This window comes from Cebus imitator, unplaced genomic scaffold, assembly GCF_001604975.1.
Source record: "Cebus imitator isolate Cc_AM_T3 unplaced genomic scaffold, Cebus_imitator-1.0 Scaffold517, whole genome shotgun sequence".
Lineage (NCBI taxonomy): Eukaryota > Metazoa > Chordata > Mammalia > Primates > Cebidae > Cebus > Cebus imitator.
Genome location: NW_016107832.1, coordinates 560831 through 580583, shown reverse-complemented (window position 1 = coordinate 580583; position 19753 = coordinate 560831). Strand labels below are relative to the sequence as shown.

At 40.7% G+C, this 19753-nt stretch overlaps 1 protein-coding gene across 1 annotated transcript in view; it reads right to left on the bottom strand.

Annotated features, from left to right (window-relative positions):
- Window positions 1-393: 393 nt before the first annotated feature.
- Window positions 394-19753, bottom strand: part of ADGRG4 (adhesion G protein-coupled receptor G4) — a 112328-nt gene continuing 92968 nt past the window's right edge. Inside the window, exons 18-24 of the mRNA XM_037733336.1 lie at window positions 19276-19397; window positions 17164-17432; window positions 13627-13705; window positions 10995-11275; window positions 4394-4495; window positions 3061-3228; window positions 394-947 (exon numbers count right to left, since the gene is read on the bottom strand). Of these exons, the coding sequence (XP_037589264.1) occupies window positions 910-947; window positions 3061-3228; window positions 4394-4495; window positions 10995-11275; window positions 13627-13705; window positions 17164-17432; window positions 19276-19397 (1059 nt within the window). The 3' untranslated portion in view covers window positions 394-909. The remainder of the gene's footprint in view (window positions 948-3060; window positions 3229-4393; window positions 4496-10994; window positions 11276-13626; window positions 13706-17163; window positions 17433-19275; window positions 19398-19753) is intronic.

Below are 19753 nucleotides of genomic sequence, written 5' to 3'. Positions count from 1 at the left end.
AGAGAACCACCAGCTTTGAACAGTTTTATTCCTCAGGACCCCGCTTGCTCAGAGCCCTGAGGGGCTGTCTTGGCTGAGAAATTCACCCTTACTAAGGAATTTATGGGTGTCTGTGGATTGGTGGCCCAACCTTTTCACAAAACATGTTAACATTTTAATAAGAGCTTCAATCAAAAATATGACTTGAATAATGGGGATCTCAGGTGCTTTGTTGTAACAGGCCAACAGGGCAGAATATTTTTTCCAAAATGTATGACCTTGTGGCTCTTCCCATTTACTTCCTCTGTGGGTATCAGGCCAACCGGGTATCCTGAAACTTTGACCACCTGAAATTGTTTGGCTCCCATGGCAGGGCAGTAAGGATCCTGGTCTTGACTTTTTTTTAAAGGATGTGTACACTTAAAGTTTTTAAAACAAAATTTTCAATGCTGTAGACATTTCTCCTCTAACTATAGCCTGAAATCTTATCCAAAAAAGAAACAACTGTAATGACAAATAGGAGAATTATTCTGACTTTAATATTTACCAAATGTTATCTTATTCTTCCCCTTTTAAAATAATATTTAAAGTACAAGGTTGGAGCAGATTGTTTCACAAATTCAACATTTTCCCCAGTCAGGCGTTGGGAGGAGGCAACTATATCTACTGGGATTTATTGAAAAATTCTGTTTGTGAATGGAATTCATTATGGGATTTTTGTTTTGCTCTTTATTTTTAAATTTTTTAATTTCCATAGGTTTTTGGGGGAACAGGTAGTACTTGGTTACATGAGTACACTCGTTAGTGGTGATTTGTGAGATTTTGGTGCACCCATCACCCGAGCAAGTATACACTTGCAAAATTCATTTTTATTTCCACAGGTGTTATATTCTTTTTATATAATTAGGCACAACTTCACAACTCCACAACTCAAGGAGAGGAACAGTAGGTATCTTTGTCAAAGTCATCTGCAGTAAAGAAAAAAAGAACATTTTCAGCTGTGGCATCAGGGATTTTGCACGTAGTAGAGGCAGAAGACAATTTTATTAAATGAAGGAAAAAATAAAGAAATTAGAAGAGAAGAAAAGGATGCAGTGCCTACTTTGGATCATTTTATATAAAACTGGGGTGAATTAATTCATCCTGACAGAAGTGCCTATCTTCTTCCTAAACTGTGAATAGCAGGCAGCATTATTGACCTTAACCTTAACCTAGAAGAGGATATTTATGCACAAACCTTGGAGGCCTTCAGGAGGAGATGACGTAAAATGCAAACACACACACCTATATCCCTTATGGATTTGATATTCTTGCACTGAAAGTTTGGCTATTTCCCAAGTTTGAGAATGCCTGGTGGTACAGAGGGCATGATTTTTCACTCTGCTAGTAGAATCAAGCTTCTGGCTGCCACCAATACAATGGTAGCACTCAGATTTCAGTTTTAGAGCCTGTGGTAGGTCTACCTGCCCCACTGGCTCAGTTAGTCTCAACTGATGATCACTTTAATGCTGGTTTTCTAGGTCTATTGATTGGTAAGACAACATCAATATCCTGGACATGGTATTTGCTAGTGATCCTCTGAAGCAAAATATGTACATATTGGGTTGTATATTTGCTACTTAAACATTAGTCCCCAGGAACATCAAGAAATCCAATATTAACTAACTCTCTTGAAAAATGTTATTTCCCTACCAGCCCCAACTATTATGTACTCAGGCGTTTCCACAACCCATACCTTGTCTATGCCATGTCATCCCAGTGCCTTTATATGAGCATGAAGACATATCCACAGGTTAGTTGGCCAGAGTCTGATAAATGAAAGGTTTTTTTCATGCATACCACTAACTGTCCCATACAAAGATGGGAGACTGAGACTCTATACACTAGTCAACCCCAGCCTAAACTGGAAAATAATGTTGCCTCTTACACAGTCCTGAAGCTGGCAGGCACTTTACAAATTATCCATTCCAGTTCCCTCATATTAAAGGTAGAAAAAATGTAGCTCCAAGCAGGGAAGTGATGTGCTCAAGGTCACAGAGTGACTGGCAGAGCTGGAGCCTGAACCAAAGCCTTTCAACTTCAAGTTTAATGGGTTTTTTTTTTAATCTACCATGCTGCTTCCACATTGCCTTCAGCCCTCGGATGTAGAATTGGTTTTTGGAGCCAACATAAAGAAAACTACTAGTGGATGAGGCAGTCCTACCTCCAGCACTGAAAAGGTGGGAGAATGACTACAGCCAGGCCACCAAAGTGTGTGTGGACTGGAGTACACTTTGGTCTTAAAGAAAGGCAACCAAAGACCACTGCATCATCATCTAACTAGAAGCGCATATGCAGAAAGAATCATCACAATATCAACCTGAAGTTCTTCAGTTCTTGCTCACTTTGCCTTTCTCTTTACTTTAAACCTGTAGGCCAATCCTTTTCCTACACTTTCTCTTCTTACATAATTAGGCACAACACCCCATCCCCAACTGAACATCTGTCTCTGCTTAGAAATATGGCTTCCTATGGAAGAAGCTCAGCACCTAAGAATGATGTGTATCTCTGAGAGTTTCCTTGGTAGGTGTACTAGCCCTGAGAGCCAGAAGACCTGAGTTCTGGCTCCAGTTGTACTGGATGGCTGAAGGCTGAGTGGCTGGCCCCAGTTCTACTGGCTGGTTAGGATGGGCTCAGTGACTGTCAATAAGGATTTTCCTTTTCCCCAACTGAGGTACCTCAACTGTAAAATGAAGGGATTGGACTAGACAACGTCTAAGGTTCCTTCTGGTTTCAACAGTCTGTGACAATTGTTTTTAATTACTCATGAATTTTCTAACCTCCCATCTCTTCTTTCCTCTATTGGTCTAACAACATATTTATACTTAGTAAATTTACTGGGCACAAAAACACCTATACACGCTTCTGTACACATTTCTATGTCTCTACATACACTTTCTGAGTCAAGAATGAGTCGAGGCATATATGTGCACATATGCATCTAGTTTTGAAGAGGAAGTATCATCCAAGACCCAGTACGTGGTCTCACATTAGTTCAATATCTCTGGAATATGAATGTAGACAACACAGCCTTTTTCTTACCATTTGGAAAGCTTATTTCTGAAGGTGTGCCTTGCACAGAGCCTAAAGATTTGAAAGTGGAGCTAGTTGCAGTTGACTTGAGGGATGGTATCAACAGTTTGTGCTCAAAGGTTTTCTTTAGTCCCTCCTGTTTATAGCCAATGTTTATCTGACATCGGCTGCTCCCATCTGAAATGATACCAAGAAAAGTTAAAAATATAAAACTCATCAAATTCTATACTTAAAGTAGTGAATTTTATGATGTATGATTTACACATCAATAATGTGGTTTAAAAAAATACAAAGCTCTATGCACAATGTTCATTCTGGGTACCTCAAGGAGTCAGCTTTTCTATGAAGTTGTAAGAAGTAGGTTTATACTTTAATGTGTGGTACAGGAAGAGACAATTCACGTACCAAGGATGCCTGCTTTTCCCAGAGCACAAGGACCAAAAGATTACTGATATGGCCAGCATAAAGTGGGTAATGGGGGAATCTCAGTGCTACTTACAGAATCTTAGAGTTCAAGTGCTGCCTTCCCTAAAGAAAATGGATTCAGCTTTGTATTGAGACTGAGAGAAGCTGCCTGAATTGGATGGAAGATCCTTTTGATACATAGAACACCAGTTTGCCTGCACTGGAAACATTCTCAAGGGAAGCACCAGTGTTAAGAGGCAACATCTGAGTTCAATACATCCCCCAGTTTGTGAGCCATCAGTACACCTGTGCAGCCCACTGGTCATGCATCTCAGGAATGCTTATAAGTTCCCTCCATCTCCACCACCACCCCTTGCTTCCTACATCCACTCAACCCACTGTTGGCTACCAGCCAGAAGCCCTTGAGACCCAGTGACTGGAACACAGTAGGCACTCAGTCAATGTTCTTTTAATTGAATTGAGACTGATGTGACAGTGAGGGTAAGCAATCCAAGGAATCTGGGCCAAAACAAAAGCATCCCTAGTTTAAAATATGGCCCAAGTCACATCCTCCACTTAACTTCATTCATCTCAGTTTAAAAGCACATGGGGGAGGGATGGGGGGTGGGGAGGTGGGGAGAGATAGCATGAGGAGAAATGCCAGATATAGGTGAAGGGGAGGAAGGCAGCAAATCACACTGCCATGCGTGTACCTATGCAACAATCTTGCATGTTCTTCACATGTACCCCAAAACCTAAAATGCAATTAAAAAAAAAAGTAATAGTGAAAAAAAAAAAGCACAAATCATTTTCATGACATGGAAACAGCCTGTGTTTTGATGCTGATGCTGTATGAACTCAAGTTAGGAGACAAATTAATCTGATCAGTTTTGTAAAACATGTAAAATTCAAAACTTCATCCAAACTGACATCTTACCAGAAGAGTTATCCAGTCGCAACCACCCACAACAGAGGTGTATCTGCCACTGCTCCCGCACACTCTCCTTCATCACACAGTGAAACACAAAAATGAGGAATCCTAAGCCAGGAGAAGAAGGTCAGTCTTTTTCAGTTTCTTTCACGTGCTGTCACCAATGCCCTGACTCAGGCCCACTCCTATCACAAGAAATGCTGCTTTCAAGGAACCTCAGGGCCATTACTGACTTTCTGATCTTGTCTTTGTAGCCTCCCTCCCACAGGCAAAAAGGTCTGTATCAAGACTTCATGTCAACCCCTGCTTTGCCCCTGGGCTGCCGTTCATCCAAGAGCATGAGATGTAAGGTAGCCCATCTCTGAGATTGCTGTCAATGATCCCAACATCCTAGCATTGACATCCTTGTGTAGTTTCCTTCCAGATTGTACCACCAGAATATAGCAGAAGGGATGGCATGTCACTTCCAAGATTAGATTATAAAAGACATATTTCTCTCTCTCTCTCTCCCCCCTCTCTCTCTCTCTCTCATCTCTCTCTCTGTCTCTCACTTGCTTGCTCTCGCTCTGGTCACTCTGAAGGAAGCCAAGTATTTTGTCCTGAGAACATCCTGGCATCCCTATGGAGAGACCCACATGATAAGGAACTGAGGCTTCCAGTCCACAACCATGTGAGTGAGCCTTCCTGGAAGCACATTCCCTAGCCTCGGTCAAGTTTTCAGATGACTGCAGCTCCAGATGACAGCTTGACTACAACTTCACGACAGTCCCTGAGTCAGAAACACCCAGCTAAGCTGCTCCTGAATTCCTGATCCCCAGACACTGTGTGAGATAATAAATATTTGTTGTTTTGGGCTGGTAAAATTTGGGAGTAATATGTTACATAGCAATAAATAACTATTACACATGCTTTTTGGCATAATGACACCATGTGGAAACCACAGATTTGGCCCCCAACTTCTAATGCCAGCCCTGATTTTGTCCTGCAAGTGGGAGGGAGGGGGCTGAAAGTATTTGCCAACATGCTGGCCATTTCTCATTGCCACCCTGTAAAATCTCTCCTTGGAAGATGAAGGTATGATTTAATATTATCTTGGCTGGGTGTATTGGCTCAAGTCTGTAATCCCAGCACTTTGGGAGACCAAGGCAGGTGGATCACTTGAAGCCAGAAGTTCAAGACCAACTTGGTCAACATGGAGAAACCCCATCTCTATTAAAAATACAAAAATTAGCTGGGTGTGGTGGCACATGCCTGTAATCCCATCTACTTGGGAGGCTGAGGTACGAGAATCACTTGAACCCGGGGCGTGGTGGTTGCAGTGAGCCAGAATCGAGCCGCTACACTCCAGCCTGAGCAATAGAGCAAGACGGTCTAAAAAAAAATGATCTTGATTGCAAATTCCCTGGAGGACCAATTAAATTTCCTGCAGTTGGGGGTAGAATTGGCAGAAATAACTCCTGTCAACAGCCTGACTTATTTACGGTCCATTATAAAAAGTCTTTATCCACAAAGCCTTTCCAGATGCTTCAAACTGAACCCATTTTTCCCACTTCTGAACTCATAACATTTTGTTTCTTGTATTATTTGCTACACTTAGCCATGTAATTATTTATCTATTTCCCATTTCTCCACCTAGCTGTTGAGTCTTTGAGGGCCGAGATATGTTTTCTTTTCATATTTATGTCATTTTGGCCTTGGTCTTTAGTACACTAAGTGCTGCAGCTCAATAAATATTTGTTGATTAGAACTTCAAGGCACTTCATACAGAAACTCTCACATCCATCTACAACATAGTGATAACTTCTTGAGCCTCAAAATATTTATTTTGACCCAAGTGCAGTTTGGAAACCTTTATTCTCTATACAGGTTTAGATTGCCTCTACATTGGTCGGTAGTCCTGAAGGTAAACGATTAGTGTCAGAGACGTCTTAACCCATTGCAAACTGAGCACCAGTCAATTGTAAATGTCCCCAAAGCAAATTTCAGCTAGAGCACTACTGGAAGTAAAGGATCTCAGTTGAGGCGAGTGACAGTCTCCTGCCATTCTGTCCTGGTTTGACCACATCTCCCACCAGCACCATGTTAAGTTTGGGAGGCTTTGTTTTAAGAGGAAGATGGCAAACAGAAGTATTCAAGAATACAGTGAAGAAAGATGGTGATGAACTTGAAGAAAAGCTGAAATAGCTGGGATGTTGTATCTCGATTTAAAAACAAACAAACAAACAAACAAAAACCTTGGAGTGGAAAACATAGGGTGGGAAGAGATGGTAACGTAGCCACAGATCTGAAAGGGCTGTCATGAAAAGGACAAATTAGGCTTGTATCTGTATGTTTGTCAGGTTAGAACCAGGAGCAATGGAAGAAAGTTCCAGGGCAACCACGTACTAACAAATCACAGCTAGTGTTTATTTAGCAATGAGTATATGATAGGCATTGTACTATTAGTCCCATTTTTATAGTTGAGAGAACTTGGAGTCCAAGAAGCCTAGTAAACTTGACCCAGGTCACAGAGCTAACACTGAGCTGCCAGAACCAGGCCTGAATGCAGGCAGTCTGACTATAGAGCCCAAGGGATAAACTGCTGTACTTTACACTAGCCTCAGCTAAGGAAAGCTGGTACCACATCAGAGCTAATAAGAAGTTAAACGCTTTGCTTTATGGAATGGTGAGTTCTCAGTCCCTGGAAAGTTTCAGACAGAGGCAAGTGACTTCCTGTTTCTCGATATTAAGTTTGATTGGAAAGATCTTGGCTCCCTAGCCCCAGCCCTGAGACTCTGATTCCAGGTAGGAGGCAGCAATCTGGAGGCTAAACGGAATGGCATGTCTCGCTAACTCTCCCAAGGGCTTTATCTCCGTGTGTAACCAAACAACTGCGGTGACAAATTCAGCAGCGTTCACTGTTCTTCTGAGCAGCAGCCACCTGGAAGGCGGTGCAGCACCCCAAGGAGAGCAAACCACAGTCTCAGAGCAGGCAAAACTCCTCCAGTTTCAGCATGTACAAGGGGTGACAGTGACATCAAGCACCTATTACTGCTCTGATTTCTTGCATGGTGTTTAGTTAGTTTTCAGACTTAAAGGTTATTCTGTGGATTCCAATGAGCTGCCTGCCAGCTCTCCCCCTCTGCCTGACAGCCTTCCTTTTCCTTTCCAATAACAGATTGATCTGCTTACTCACCAGAAAAACACAGGCATGAGGGACGATGTCAGGTTTTTGTCACCTGCATTTTTATTTGTGCATTCCTCCTTCACAAATAGCTCATCATGAGCATAATTTTTCCCACTTGACCACAGGCCACCCCCATCCCCTTCAACCAGCATTGCAAGCTTGCCATTTGTCTTTTTAATGGCTACTTTGTTCACTGTTCCACTGCTCGTTTTGGAGGTTATTTGGGTAGTGCTTTGCATGCGCGCGCGCGCGCGCGCGTGTGTGTGTGTGTGTGTGTGAGAGAGAGAGAGAGAGAGAGAGAGAGAGAGAGAGAGAGAGAGAGAGAGAAACTCTGGGCTTTGAAAACACCTTTGCTACAAGATGGCACATTCTATCTCGTAGGCATTTTATGCAAGATTGGCAAGACTTGGTGCTTGATGGACATAAGGCATATCTGACAGAGACAGCTTGGCTCTGTTGATGCTGGATCTATGGGACTTTGATTTTAGTTTTCAAGAAATACCCAATTAGAACACGTATATACTGTTGGTGGGAATGCAAATTAGTTCTGCCACTGTGGAAAGCAGTTTGAAGATTTCTCAAAGGAATTAAAACAGAGCTACTATTTGACCCAGCAATCCCATTATTGGGTATATATCCAAAAGAAAATAGATCACTCTACCAAAAACACACATGCACCCTTATGTTCATTGCAAAGATATTCACAACAGCTAAGACATGGAATCAAACTAGGTGCCCATTAATGGTGGACTGGATAAAGAAAGTGTCTACATAGCCACCATGGAATACCACACAGCTATAAAGAAGAATGAGATCATGTCATTTGCAGCAGCATGGATGCAGTTAGGGGCTATGATACTAAGCGCATTAATGCAGGAACAGAAAAGCAAGTACTGCATGTTCTCATTTTTAAGTGAAAGCTAAATATTGGGGCACACATGGACATAACGATGGCAACAATAGACAACTGGGGACGACTATAGGGAAAAGGAGGGAGAAAGTAAGGGTTGAAAAGCTATAGGGTACTATGTTCACTACCTAGATGATGGGATCATTCATACCCCAAGCCTCAGCATCACATGATATACCCAGGTAACAGACCTGCACATGTACCCCCTAAATCTGAAATTAAAATTGGAAAAGAGAAACACCCTATTAAATTCTGCTTCTATCCATGCAGGCTCCCTCCTTAGATGCTACTTTCCACCGTAAGAGTAGTTTTGAAAACACTTCTGCCCTTCATTTTTAAGCTCAAAATTGCCCTGCTTTCTCGATTTTTTGCCAGCTTTCTTTAACCTGTCTTTCCACAAAATGAGTACATTTCCTCTCAGAATCAGTGAGTGAAAAAGAAGCCTAGAGTTACCACAGTGGAGGAAGTCTTCACAGGCACCTGGGTTCTAATCCATTTTGTGGACATTCTACACCAAGACTGGTTAAGCTCTTGAGGTTAGAGCAACAAGTTAGAGTACCGTAGTGTGGGCCAGGCAGTTCTGTCCACAGAAAAAGTGTAGAACCATCACCAGGGCCTCAGTCCTACACTAGAATACAACCTTCAGTTCTACACTAGGATTCAAGCAAGTGCCAGTAGCCTCCAAGGGAACCAAGCGAGGGTGGTATGGAAAGATTCTGAAAATTCCATTCCTACTACCAGAGGCAAGAAAAATGGCATGTGAAGGAAGAACAACACACTTTGCGACTTCTTACATTCCAGTTAGAACATGGCTGTATAAAGTTGGCAGCATCTGGTGGGACAGAAAGTTTCCATTAATACACCTCATTGCTCTAAAATGAGATGGTTTCTTGAGTCATAAAACATAAATGCAAAAGCCATGCCTTCTGCTACACTGCTTTCCCATCTCCCTGCAGCACTTTGCAAGTGCCTGGCATATAATAACTGCATGCCAATTAATTTTTCCCAAGGTCCCTCAGGGATTAACAATGACCACAATAAAGGGTTCAGAGGTTTGTAAGACACTGCATTAAAACAAATTTTTAAAGGCATTTTTTTCATAATAGAGCTTTTACCATGCTAATGTATATTGCGCTATTCTAAGAATGGGGGGATGTATTTGCCACATTTCTCAAAGTTATTTGGCCATAGAACCTTTTCCTTGTGGGAGCATCCCATGGGACCATTAGCGGGCTTCAGTATTGAAAAGAAGGGTTTATTAAATGAAAAAAATAGTGGAGAGAGCAAAGGGAGACTCTAACTCAATGAAATGCCAAGTTGACACTCAGCCTGTCCTGGTAGCCAAAATGGACTAAACTTTGAGGATAAAAAAGCTTGGGGTAGAACTGAAGACTCCCACAAAATCATTTTGCATGCCTCTTCCCCCCAATATTTTTAATAGTCAAAATCAGGTTAAAATGAACACCAGCAATTACTCAGAGTTATATGAACCAGATCCCTACCTTTTTCTTTTTTCTTTTTTTCAGACGGAGTCTCACTCTGTTTCCCAGGCTGGAGTGCAGTGGCACGATTATAGCTCACTGCAACCTCTGCCTCCTGGGGTTTGAGTGATTCTCCTGCCTCAGCCTCCCAAGTAGCTGAGACTACAGGCACACACCACCATGCCCGGCTATTTTTTATGTTTTTTAGTAGAGACAGGGTTTCACCATGTTGACCAGGCTGGTCTCGAACTCCTGACCTCAAGTGATCCTCCCGCCTCAACCTCTCAAAGTGTCATCATTACAGGCATGAGCCATTGCTCCCGGCCCCTAGCTTTTACTACTCATGCCATCTTTTGTCTACCATTTCGTCACTTCATTGATCATTTGTTCATTTCATCAGAATAAAGGAAAGTAATTAAAAGATCTCTAGGGCTTTAGTTTAGGATCATCTAATTCGACCAATTACGGTAACTTTTTGAAGATTGTTTTATAGCAAAATCAAGGCTAGAATCTTGGCCTTTCCCACAGCCTTTGCTTTTAATCTTCATTCCTGTATAATTCTATGATAGTATAGCGTGGCTCTTTCCCAAAATATTAGGATATCAGATGCAGATACAGCCTATGGGGTCAAAACTTTAATGTTTCTGCTTTCCAGTTAATTACAATGTTTAGCTGGATTGTGTACCTCAAAATGTCAACATTAGTGTGAATCTGTACATTTTCTAGCACAATGTGTTGCTACAGTGAATAGTGTAAGAAGTATTGCCAATCAGTGTTTGAGATAGACATTTTCAAATAGCTAAAGTTGGGTTAGCTATCTAGGCTTCTCCCTATACCCTTGAGTAAGAGAGAGTGAGCTGTGTGTGCATTTAACAAAGGCTAACATCTAGTTAATGTTTCCAGTGGCTGCCTATTAACTCAATGAGAGCAGGGGTCTCTTGAGCATTTTCTTCTCCTTTCACTTTTCAACAGGTGAGATTATTTTCAAAGCAACAAAAGCTTTGCTGGAGGTGTAGCTGGCCATGGAAAAGGCAAAAAAGCAGCAGTTACCTTGCAAAGTGTTAAAAATGGCAAAAAGATACAAGAAAAAGGTCCTCACGGGTCCCCAGGCAAAAAAGGCAAACCCCCAGGTGAGACCAAGTAAGAATGTCAGGCTTGTTGTGCCTTTGAGGTCATGCAGGATCATCTTCCGCCGAGTCTTCTGGCTTTGGGATTTCACAGAATTCAGTTGAGCAAGAACAGTGCAGAACATGGAGAGATTCAGGAGAAATATGAGGCAAAAATAAGCCACCACTGAGATGTAAAAGATAGAATCATCTTTAATCCAACAACTGTAAGAAACAAAGAAGACTTTCATGAGAAAGGGAAACATAAAGTCCTATTTCTCAGAGACTGAAGATCATCTAGTCAGTTTTATTTCACCCTAAGGACGTCTAGCCTTAGATGAACTGGACAGAGTTCACTCACACCAACTGGAGGCAGAGCTGGGACAAGAACCTGAGCCCCAGTTCAGGGTTCTTTCCAACTCTGACTCAGAAATCCTAGAGGATGTTTCTGCCCTACATATGCAGAAACCTCTCAGGCTAATTCCCTAGGAAACTATTCTCTTCGTTAACAGCAGAAAAATGATATATTTTCTCCCAAAAAGGCTCTCTGACACCGTGCTCCCCCCACCACCTCTGCACACCCACCCAATCACCTTACACCTGAGCTCTTATTTGCAGGATGAATTCTACTTTACATGGTAAATATCACAGTGACAGGACATGAGCAGTGAGTGGCTTTTCTGAATGCTGTATCAAACAATGGTGAGATTATGAAAGTTAATGAAAATACAACAAAAAGAGAAGGGCTCTAGGTGTACTGTTTTAAAATATGATGTATTTGGATGACAAATGTAACACTGGCCAGGGGATTGATTAATGACTGTATAGATTTTATTAAAGAAAAAATTTGCAGTGCCTCATATGAACAGATACTCCATTTAATAACATTTGCAATTACTGGAGGCATTGTCCCTGATTTTTGAACACAGACAAGCTTGACTAATTTAACTGTGTGTCAACTTAGCTGAGCTCTCTTTTCTAAAACCAGAAAAATCTCTTTTGGTCATGTTGTTTATATTGGTGTGGATACTTTCACATATGTGTGAGTTTTTGTGTGTGTGTTGTAAACGTGTTAAAAAACATTTAATTTTCCTAATAGAGTCTGATATCTAGGGTTCCCTGAGTATCATCGGCATTCTTAAAGTACGCTGTAGAAAACTGTTAAAACGACATAGTGTTATATGTTTGGGTAAAGAATCACCTCCAAGATATATTGTTAAGTGAAAAGACCAAGGTGCCAAATGGTGTGTATCTACCATTTGGGTAACAAAGTGTGCAAGAGAATATTCATACAAATTTGATTGTTGGTAATAAATTGGTAATATGAATTACCTGAAGGAGGGAAACTGGGTAGCCAGGGGTTGGAAATGGGGTTTACTTTTTATTCTCCACCCTGTTGTACATTTGGATTTTGTTCCATATGCATGAATTACTTCAAAATATAATTTAAAAAAAAAAAAACAACTTTGGAGCTGTCTGCCTCTTACTAACCCAAGTCACATCTGAAAAGTCTCTTTTGGGAAAAAGTGGAGTTGATTTTGTTCTGGTTTTGCTTTTGCTCTTGCTTTTGACGGCTCAAGAAGAATCACCATTAGGTAGACACTGGGGACCTTTTAAGTCACAAAATAGGCAAGGGGGAGAGGATGGAGGGGGAAATGAGAAGGAAGGGAAGAGAAAGAAAAGATAACAAGGAATTTTAATTAGAAAGGATCTGCTGCAAAGGGCAAAGTAATTTTGACCCCTGGAAACTGTCATCTCAATATGAAAGACGGGTGAGTCTTGGAGCAGGACCTCCTACATTTGATTCCAGTCCAGTGGGAGAGGAAATCTATAGTGGAAGGGAAGTTGACAGGCAATGATAAGAAGAATGGAACAATCCGAAGTGTAAAATGAGATTGTGCAACCTAAAGGACCACAGGGCAACTATCTACACACCTGTAAAAGAAGGTTCTGGAGACATGGGGTGAAGTGAATTGCTACTCTCTTGTGGTTGTGATTGGGAGAACTAAAGAGATGAGCTTATACATCAAATGGGAAGAAAAGGAAAAAAATGAAAAGAAACAAGAGAACAACAAAGCAGAGGCTGTTTACAAAGGAAAGCTGTTCAGTGTTCTTCAGGGAAGATCTTTGTTGTTGAAAGGTAAAAAATGTTTTCCAAATCATCTCAGAATTTCCTTGTAGTGGACACTAACTCTTTTCAATGACCTGATGTGTGAGTTTTGTAATCATAATAGCTGCCAGTTATACAGCATTTACCATAGAACAGGCAACATGCTGAGCACCTTACATACATGATATTATTTTAATTTGCACAGGACATTAAGAGGAAACATTATTTCCCCCATTTTCCAGAAGATGTAATTGAACTAAAAGGTAAGATAACTTGCTCAAGATCATAGAAGGCCTGGGCAACTAACCGTTACATGAATGTGGCCTTGACTATGTTTAGGGCAAAAGGGCTTAGGCTAATTTCTTCCTGAAGTCAGGGTCAAGACCAATCCCAGGCTGACAACACTTTACCACATGCTGCTGGGTCAGAGCCCCACCACCACAGAAGCAGAGATGCTGGTACTTACAGTGCAGTTGTTGAGCTCAGAGTTCCATACAGATCTTTATTCACAATGACTATGATTGCCACCATGATCGCTGGGATTCCTACAGTGGGAGAGCAAGTCAAAGGTATTTTATCAGGTAGCAAGGAGGGATCCTAATCAATGACTGTGGGTGATGATCCATTAAGACACTGTTTAAATGAGCCACAGATGTGCAGGCATCAAAATATCATTGTTTGCAAAATGTTTATGAATTCTTCCAAGTTAAACATTTCTAGGAGTTCTCCAGTCTGCTAAACTAGACAGCATGCCAATGGTTCCAATACAACGCCCACTAGCTATTAAAAATAGCTCAAGTGACAAAAAATCAACTTGGCAAAAGAAGTATCTAGTTAATTGGAATGCACGTTTGCATCAGGCATTTCTTCTCAGATGATGAGCCCCTAATTTTCACTCCCTTTCCACATCGCCCCTTTGTTCCCAGTAGCTTTTTGTCTAGGTCACCTTAGGGGAAGGGCACAGGGCAATCAGCTCCAGCCTTCAATGCTTTTTTGACAGGGAAGCTGTTTCCACACTCGTTACTAGTTTGACATTTTGACTAGATCGACCAGTTAACGACCACTCAATTCGGTCAGACTATAATAAAGCAATCAGTTCAGTCAAAATGGTCAAACGTGAGGAGAGTATAGACACAGGGTTTAAAAATCCAATTTCATGTACATTTGCAAAACTTAAATGATTTCTTTATCTCTCAATTGTATTTCTCCTAGACTAAGAGCATACACCTACATACATTTTAGGGGTTTTGTTACATTTCCAAAGCTGTTCCAAAGCCCAGAATGCCAAGCATGTTGAAAAATCCTCCACTGTCCCCTTCTGTGATAAACAGGATAGTCCCTTCAAATTCTGTATGCCCCCCCCGCCCCCGCAGCACAGCACCTAGAATGCTGCTGCAGATATTTTTTTAAATACCCCCTGAAATCTGGAAGGGAGGGACAGAGGAAGGTCTCATATTTAGAATTTGTGTGGGAGTCTTTAAGCTGTGTTTACATATTGAAATTGTTTTTAAATGATCCCTACTGTTTGTTATTTTTTAAATATGGAAAAAATCTACTGTCTTGGACAGGGACTCATTAGGGTGGTGCAAAAGTAATTCGTTTTTTGTCATTAAAAGTAATAAACCTTTCCAACAGGTTGCTTTGGCATTCGTAAGGCAGAGCTTCAAACATAAACAGATGCTAATATCTATTTTCCTTACAGTTGATTGCCTTTGTCTAAAATATTGAAATGCTCTGAAACTCCCTGCAGTGGGACAGCTCAGCTGTGGCTCCCTGGTGACCTTGCATGTATCCACACAGACCACGCAGGTAAAGCCTTATCTGAATTTGGACCGTGAGCCCTGTGGTCCTCTACAAATTTGAGAAGATGGGAGGCCTCTGAGGAGGTGCTCCGGGCCACCTCCTATTTGCCTCCCTATCTCCTACAGGAGGCTGTCAGGAGACAGCTTCTCATCCATCATCCCCCAGGGTTCTGGGGAGGTATGGGCCTTTGTACCCTGCCCCCTCAGAATAGGGCTGCGGAATAGAAAACAGCATCACTTCCATTTAAAACTAGCTCCTCAGCCACAGGGAACCCTAAAACTCATGTGGCAGTCATCCATTCCCTGTTGTTTTGATGGTGCTTTTTTTAGTGTGGGGGACAAGAACCTGAGAGCTGGCACTTTTAGGTACCCTTCCTTTCACAGTTTATGTAAGTAATAAACTGAACCTAAGGGTGGCTCATTGTATCTTTTTTTTTTTGAGACGAAGTCTCACTTTGTGATCCAGGCTGGAGTGCAGTGGCACCATCTTGGCTCACTGCAACCTCCGCCTCCCAGATTCAGGCAATTCTCCTGCCTCAGCCTCCTGAGTAGCTGGGATTACAGGCGTGTGCCACCACGCCCAGCTAATTTTTATATTTTTAGTAGAGACGAGGTTTCACTATGTTGGTCAGGCTGGTCTCAAACTCCTGACCTTGTGATCCACCCGCCTTGGCCTCCCAAAGTGCTAGGATTACAGGCGTCAGCCACCACGCCCAGCCTTATTGTATCTTTCTTTACTGATTGAGCCAATCAGGCTTCTCAGCTTGTGTAACTCAAGGTTTTCCTGCTTCCAAGTACCAAGCTTTAGCCTTTCCTGCCTCTCCTTGTAACCCAGGAAATGTGTGTGAAATTAGAAGATCAAAGAGATAAGAAGTGAGCCCTGAAGGAAGGGTTTGAAAAAGAAACTGGGAATGGGTGATGATGAGGGAGAAGGAAAGCCAGGATGGAGTGATATTTACAGTCCTTTCACAATTGGCCATATGTGGGTTATCTGCTTTTTGGATTATTCATGAAGGCTCTTCCACATATTTCAATCCTCTGATTGAATCACGATGAGGGACACAAGGCACCAAGGGGAGTGTATCGACTGCTTTTGGCTCTGTGTTTCTGATGGATTTCAAAGTGTACTAAAACAAGCTTTTAGATTGTGATCTGTTCAGTATTTGCCTGTCTCTGCTCCCCACATTAGCATAGATAATAGCACTGACTGTGTATCCAGTGAAAGCATGTACTATGTTAATGAACTCATTAAAGGGATGAGTAGCTAATTAGGAAGCTATTGTCTTCACAAAAGCAGTGGAAGATAAAATCTATGTTCCTATTTGTACCCTAGGTATGCTACTTAATATCCATCTCCTATGCATCTAACACATTTTGTGAACCCCAAATCTGGCTTGAATACACAAGGGAGAGAGAGGAAAGGTACCAAGCTGACCATGTCAGTTAGAAACACAGGAAAGCAAGCCAATGAAATGACATTTGTGTTTGAAAAGATCTACGCTGAGGACCATTCCTGGCTTCTTCCAAGGGCAGCAGTGATCACCACAGTCAGAAGGTGTGATGATAATCAGGTTCTGGGTGACCCAGCACTCTTTTACCCATTTCAAGTCCTTTCCCTGTTCTTTACACAATATGGCAAGACCATAGAGCTTAAAAGTCCAAACTATGGAGACAAACTCCCTGGCTCAAATCCCAGCTCTCTTGCCTACTAGCTGTGTGAGTTTGGCAAATTACCTCATCTTTCGGTGCCTCAGTGTTCTCATCTATTAAATGAGAATAATGATGGAATCTAACCTGTAGAGATATTGTGAGGATTAAATGCACATGTAAAGCACTTACAATAGCATTTGGCACATGTAAGTGCTACCTAAGTGTTATCTGTTTTATTAGTATTTGTTGTGACTGTAACTTCCATAAAGGAAGAGATAAAATCTGTTCACTACTGTAGAGCCAGCACTTAGCACAGCACACAATAAGTACCAAATAAATATTTGTGCATTAACTCCTCGTCATGAAGGTTAAGCATTGAATTTATAGAGCAATACATGCAGGAAAAAAAAAAAGATACATGACCAAACACCAACAAGGCGATCCTTAATTTTTTACCTACGATATTAACAGAATCTGTCTAGCAGAGCTAGAATTAGAAAGACACACAGGCTTAAGACATAAATATCAAAAACAATGGCAGATATACTTACCCCAACCAACTAGACAAAATTTAAAGATATAATTTGGAATATATATGTTGAAGACTTTGACTAGAGCAAAATACATGTGAACCGCCTCCAGGCCCATCCAAGTCAACGAAACAAGCAGGAAGTAATGAAGTGCCACTGCGGCTGTGATACAAACTCCCGCTTTCTGAAATGATGACAACCAAGAATTGACCAGAAATACCAGGTTTAGCATCAGTAGTGCTGTGCACAGGTTGATCAGGATTTTGGCAGGATAATCTTTTCGAAGTTTGCTAAAAGAGAAAGTACAATATTAGGTAAAGTCTTCTTTTTTTAAATTAAACGTCACCACATCTTGCCTACATAATAAGTGAAAGAATAAAAGAATTACTCATCTTAGCTTATACGTCCTAAATTTCAAAGTCCCCCATCCTCTTTCCAGGTAGAATCGAAGTATAATAAATGTAGTGACCTTCACTAACAGAAATAATAATAGCCTCTCTCAACTAGGCAGTCCCTTTTTTTTCTTTTTATCTTTTAGAAAAAAAGGAAGAAGTTTCCCAGGTATTATGATTCTATCACCACTGCTTCAGCAGGTTTGAGCTAGATATTACCAAATACCAGGATGACTACAGAAACCATTCCAAGTAGAGTTACTAGGAGAGTTCCAAGGATCACAATATTTGGCCTCATGGAAATATGACCTTAAGTTTTATTAAGTGATTGCAACTTTACTTTGCAGAAACTCACCCAGTATTTTTCAAAATTTTAAAAAAAAGTATTACCCCCTTTGATTCATTTACACTGTTATTAAATATTTACTGATTTTAATTCTGCTGTTTTCATTTTGTGTGAATGTGTTTTTTCCCCCTGAGGCAAATAGTAAAGTGCACAAGTCTTAACACTATAACTTGATGGATCTTTACATATGCATGTACCTGTGGAACTTCCACCCAGATCAAGAGGTAGAATATTTTTAACACCCCGGAAGGTTCCTTCATGCTTCTACCATTCAATATCGCCCACCAGAGATAACCAATGCTCTCACATTTATCCCCATAAATTTCGACTGTGTTTGGAACTTTATGTAAATGAAACCACACAGTATGCTGTCTTATTTTTCTGGCTTCCTTTGCTCAATTCTATGTCTATGAGATTAGATATTAGGTTGTATTGTATAGCAGTAATTCATTTTTTCTGCTATGTAGCATTCCATTTACAAATATATCACAATTTATTCAACCAAATAACTGTTAATGTAAATTGGGGTTGTTTCTAATTTGAAGTTGCTGTGACTGAAGCTGCTATAAATATTCTTGTACATATCTTTCAGTGGACATACGTACTCATTTGTCTTGAGTATATATCTAAGAGTGAAATTTCTGGGTCAACAGCAAGATACATATTTATATTTAGCAGGTATTGCCAAAGGATTTTCCAAAGTGTCTGAACTATTTTACATTTCCATCAGCAAATGTATGAGTTCCTGTTGTTCCACATCTTTGTTGACACTTGCTATTGTCAGTATTTTTAATTTTAGCCATTTTGGTGGGTGCAGAGAAGTACATAACTGTGGTTGTAATTAACATTTCTCTGATGAGTAATGATATTAAGAACTTCGTCATATGCTAATTGGCCATTTGGGTAAAGGTAAGCCTTAGGCATGGATATTCTCTTTTGTGAGGTGCCTGTTCAAGTCTTTGGTCCGTTTATAAATTTTGTCTTTTGCTTTTTGATTTGTGAGAGTTATTTATATATTCTGCATACAAGTGTTTTATCTGATATATGCATTGTGAATAACTTCTATGTATGGTTTACCTTTCACTAGCTGAATTGTGTCCTTTGATTTTAAAAGTTCTTAATAAAGTCTACTTTATGAGATTTTATTTTAGGATTGGTGTTCTTATATCCCAATAGAGAAATCTTTTCTTATCCCAACTCTCTTGTTTTACAAAAATCCAATTAAAATATTTTTAGAGGAGCCTTGATGTTTTGTTTTTAACCTGTCCACTTCATAATCTAATGGATCTGACTTCTTCCTATTGTGATGTGTTCATGAAATTAACAAAGTTACAATGGTAATAGCATCCATCAAACCAAATTAAGCTTACTCAGAGCAAGACTGTATCAACTTACTGAAAAGCTATGTATGTCACCAATGCAACTCCCAGGAAAATGGAGGAGATTCCACATCCGGTGTATGTTATAAGCGCTAATATCTGTTCATTGACTGTATCCACTGTAGACCTGGATAAATCCTAAGGAACACAATGTGTTGTGTTTTACACATTCACCAGAGCAAGTTTATGGCAAAATGCTTCCAGTGCTCACTAACAGGAGGTTCCCAGGATGTATAACATTTCTGCCATAGCTCTTGTAAAACCAGATTATGTGAATGGATAAGACCATATATTGTTTGTTGAATATGTCTAGTCCAACTGACTGCATACAGGGCATGAGGACCCATCAATAGCATTCAAAGAACATTTAGTTCTTGGCTTCATTGTCACTAACATGTTCTACATTTAAAATACAACCAAACTAATAGATGTAAATTTTGGATACAAAGTGAATCATTATCTGAACTGAGCATCTCAAAACACTACACAGAACA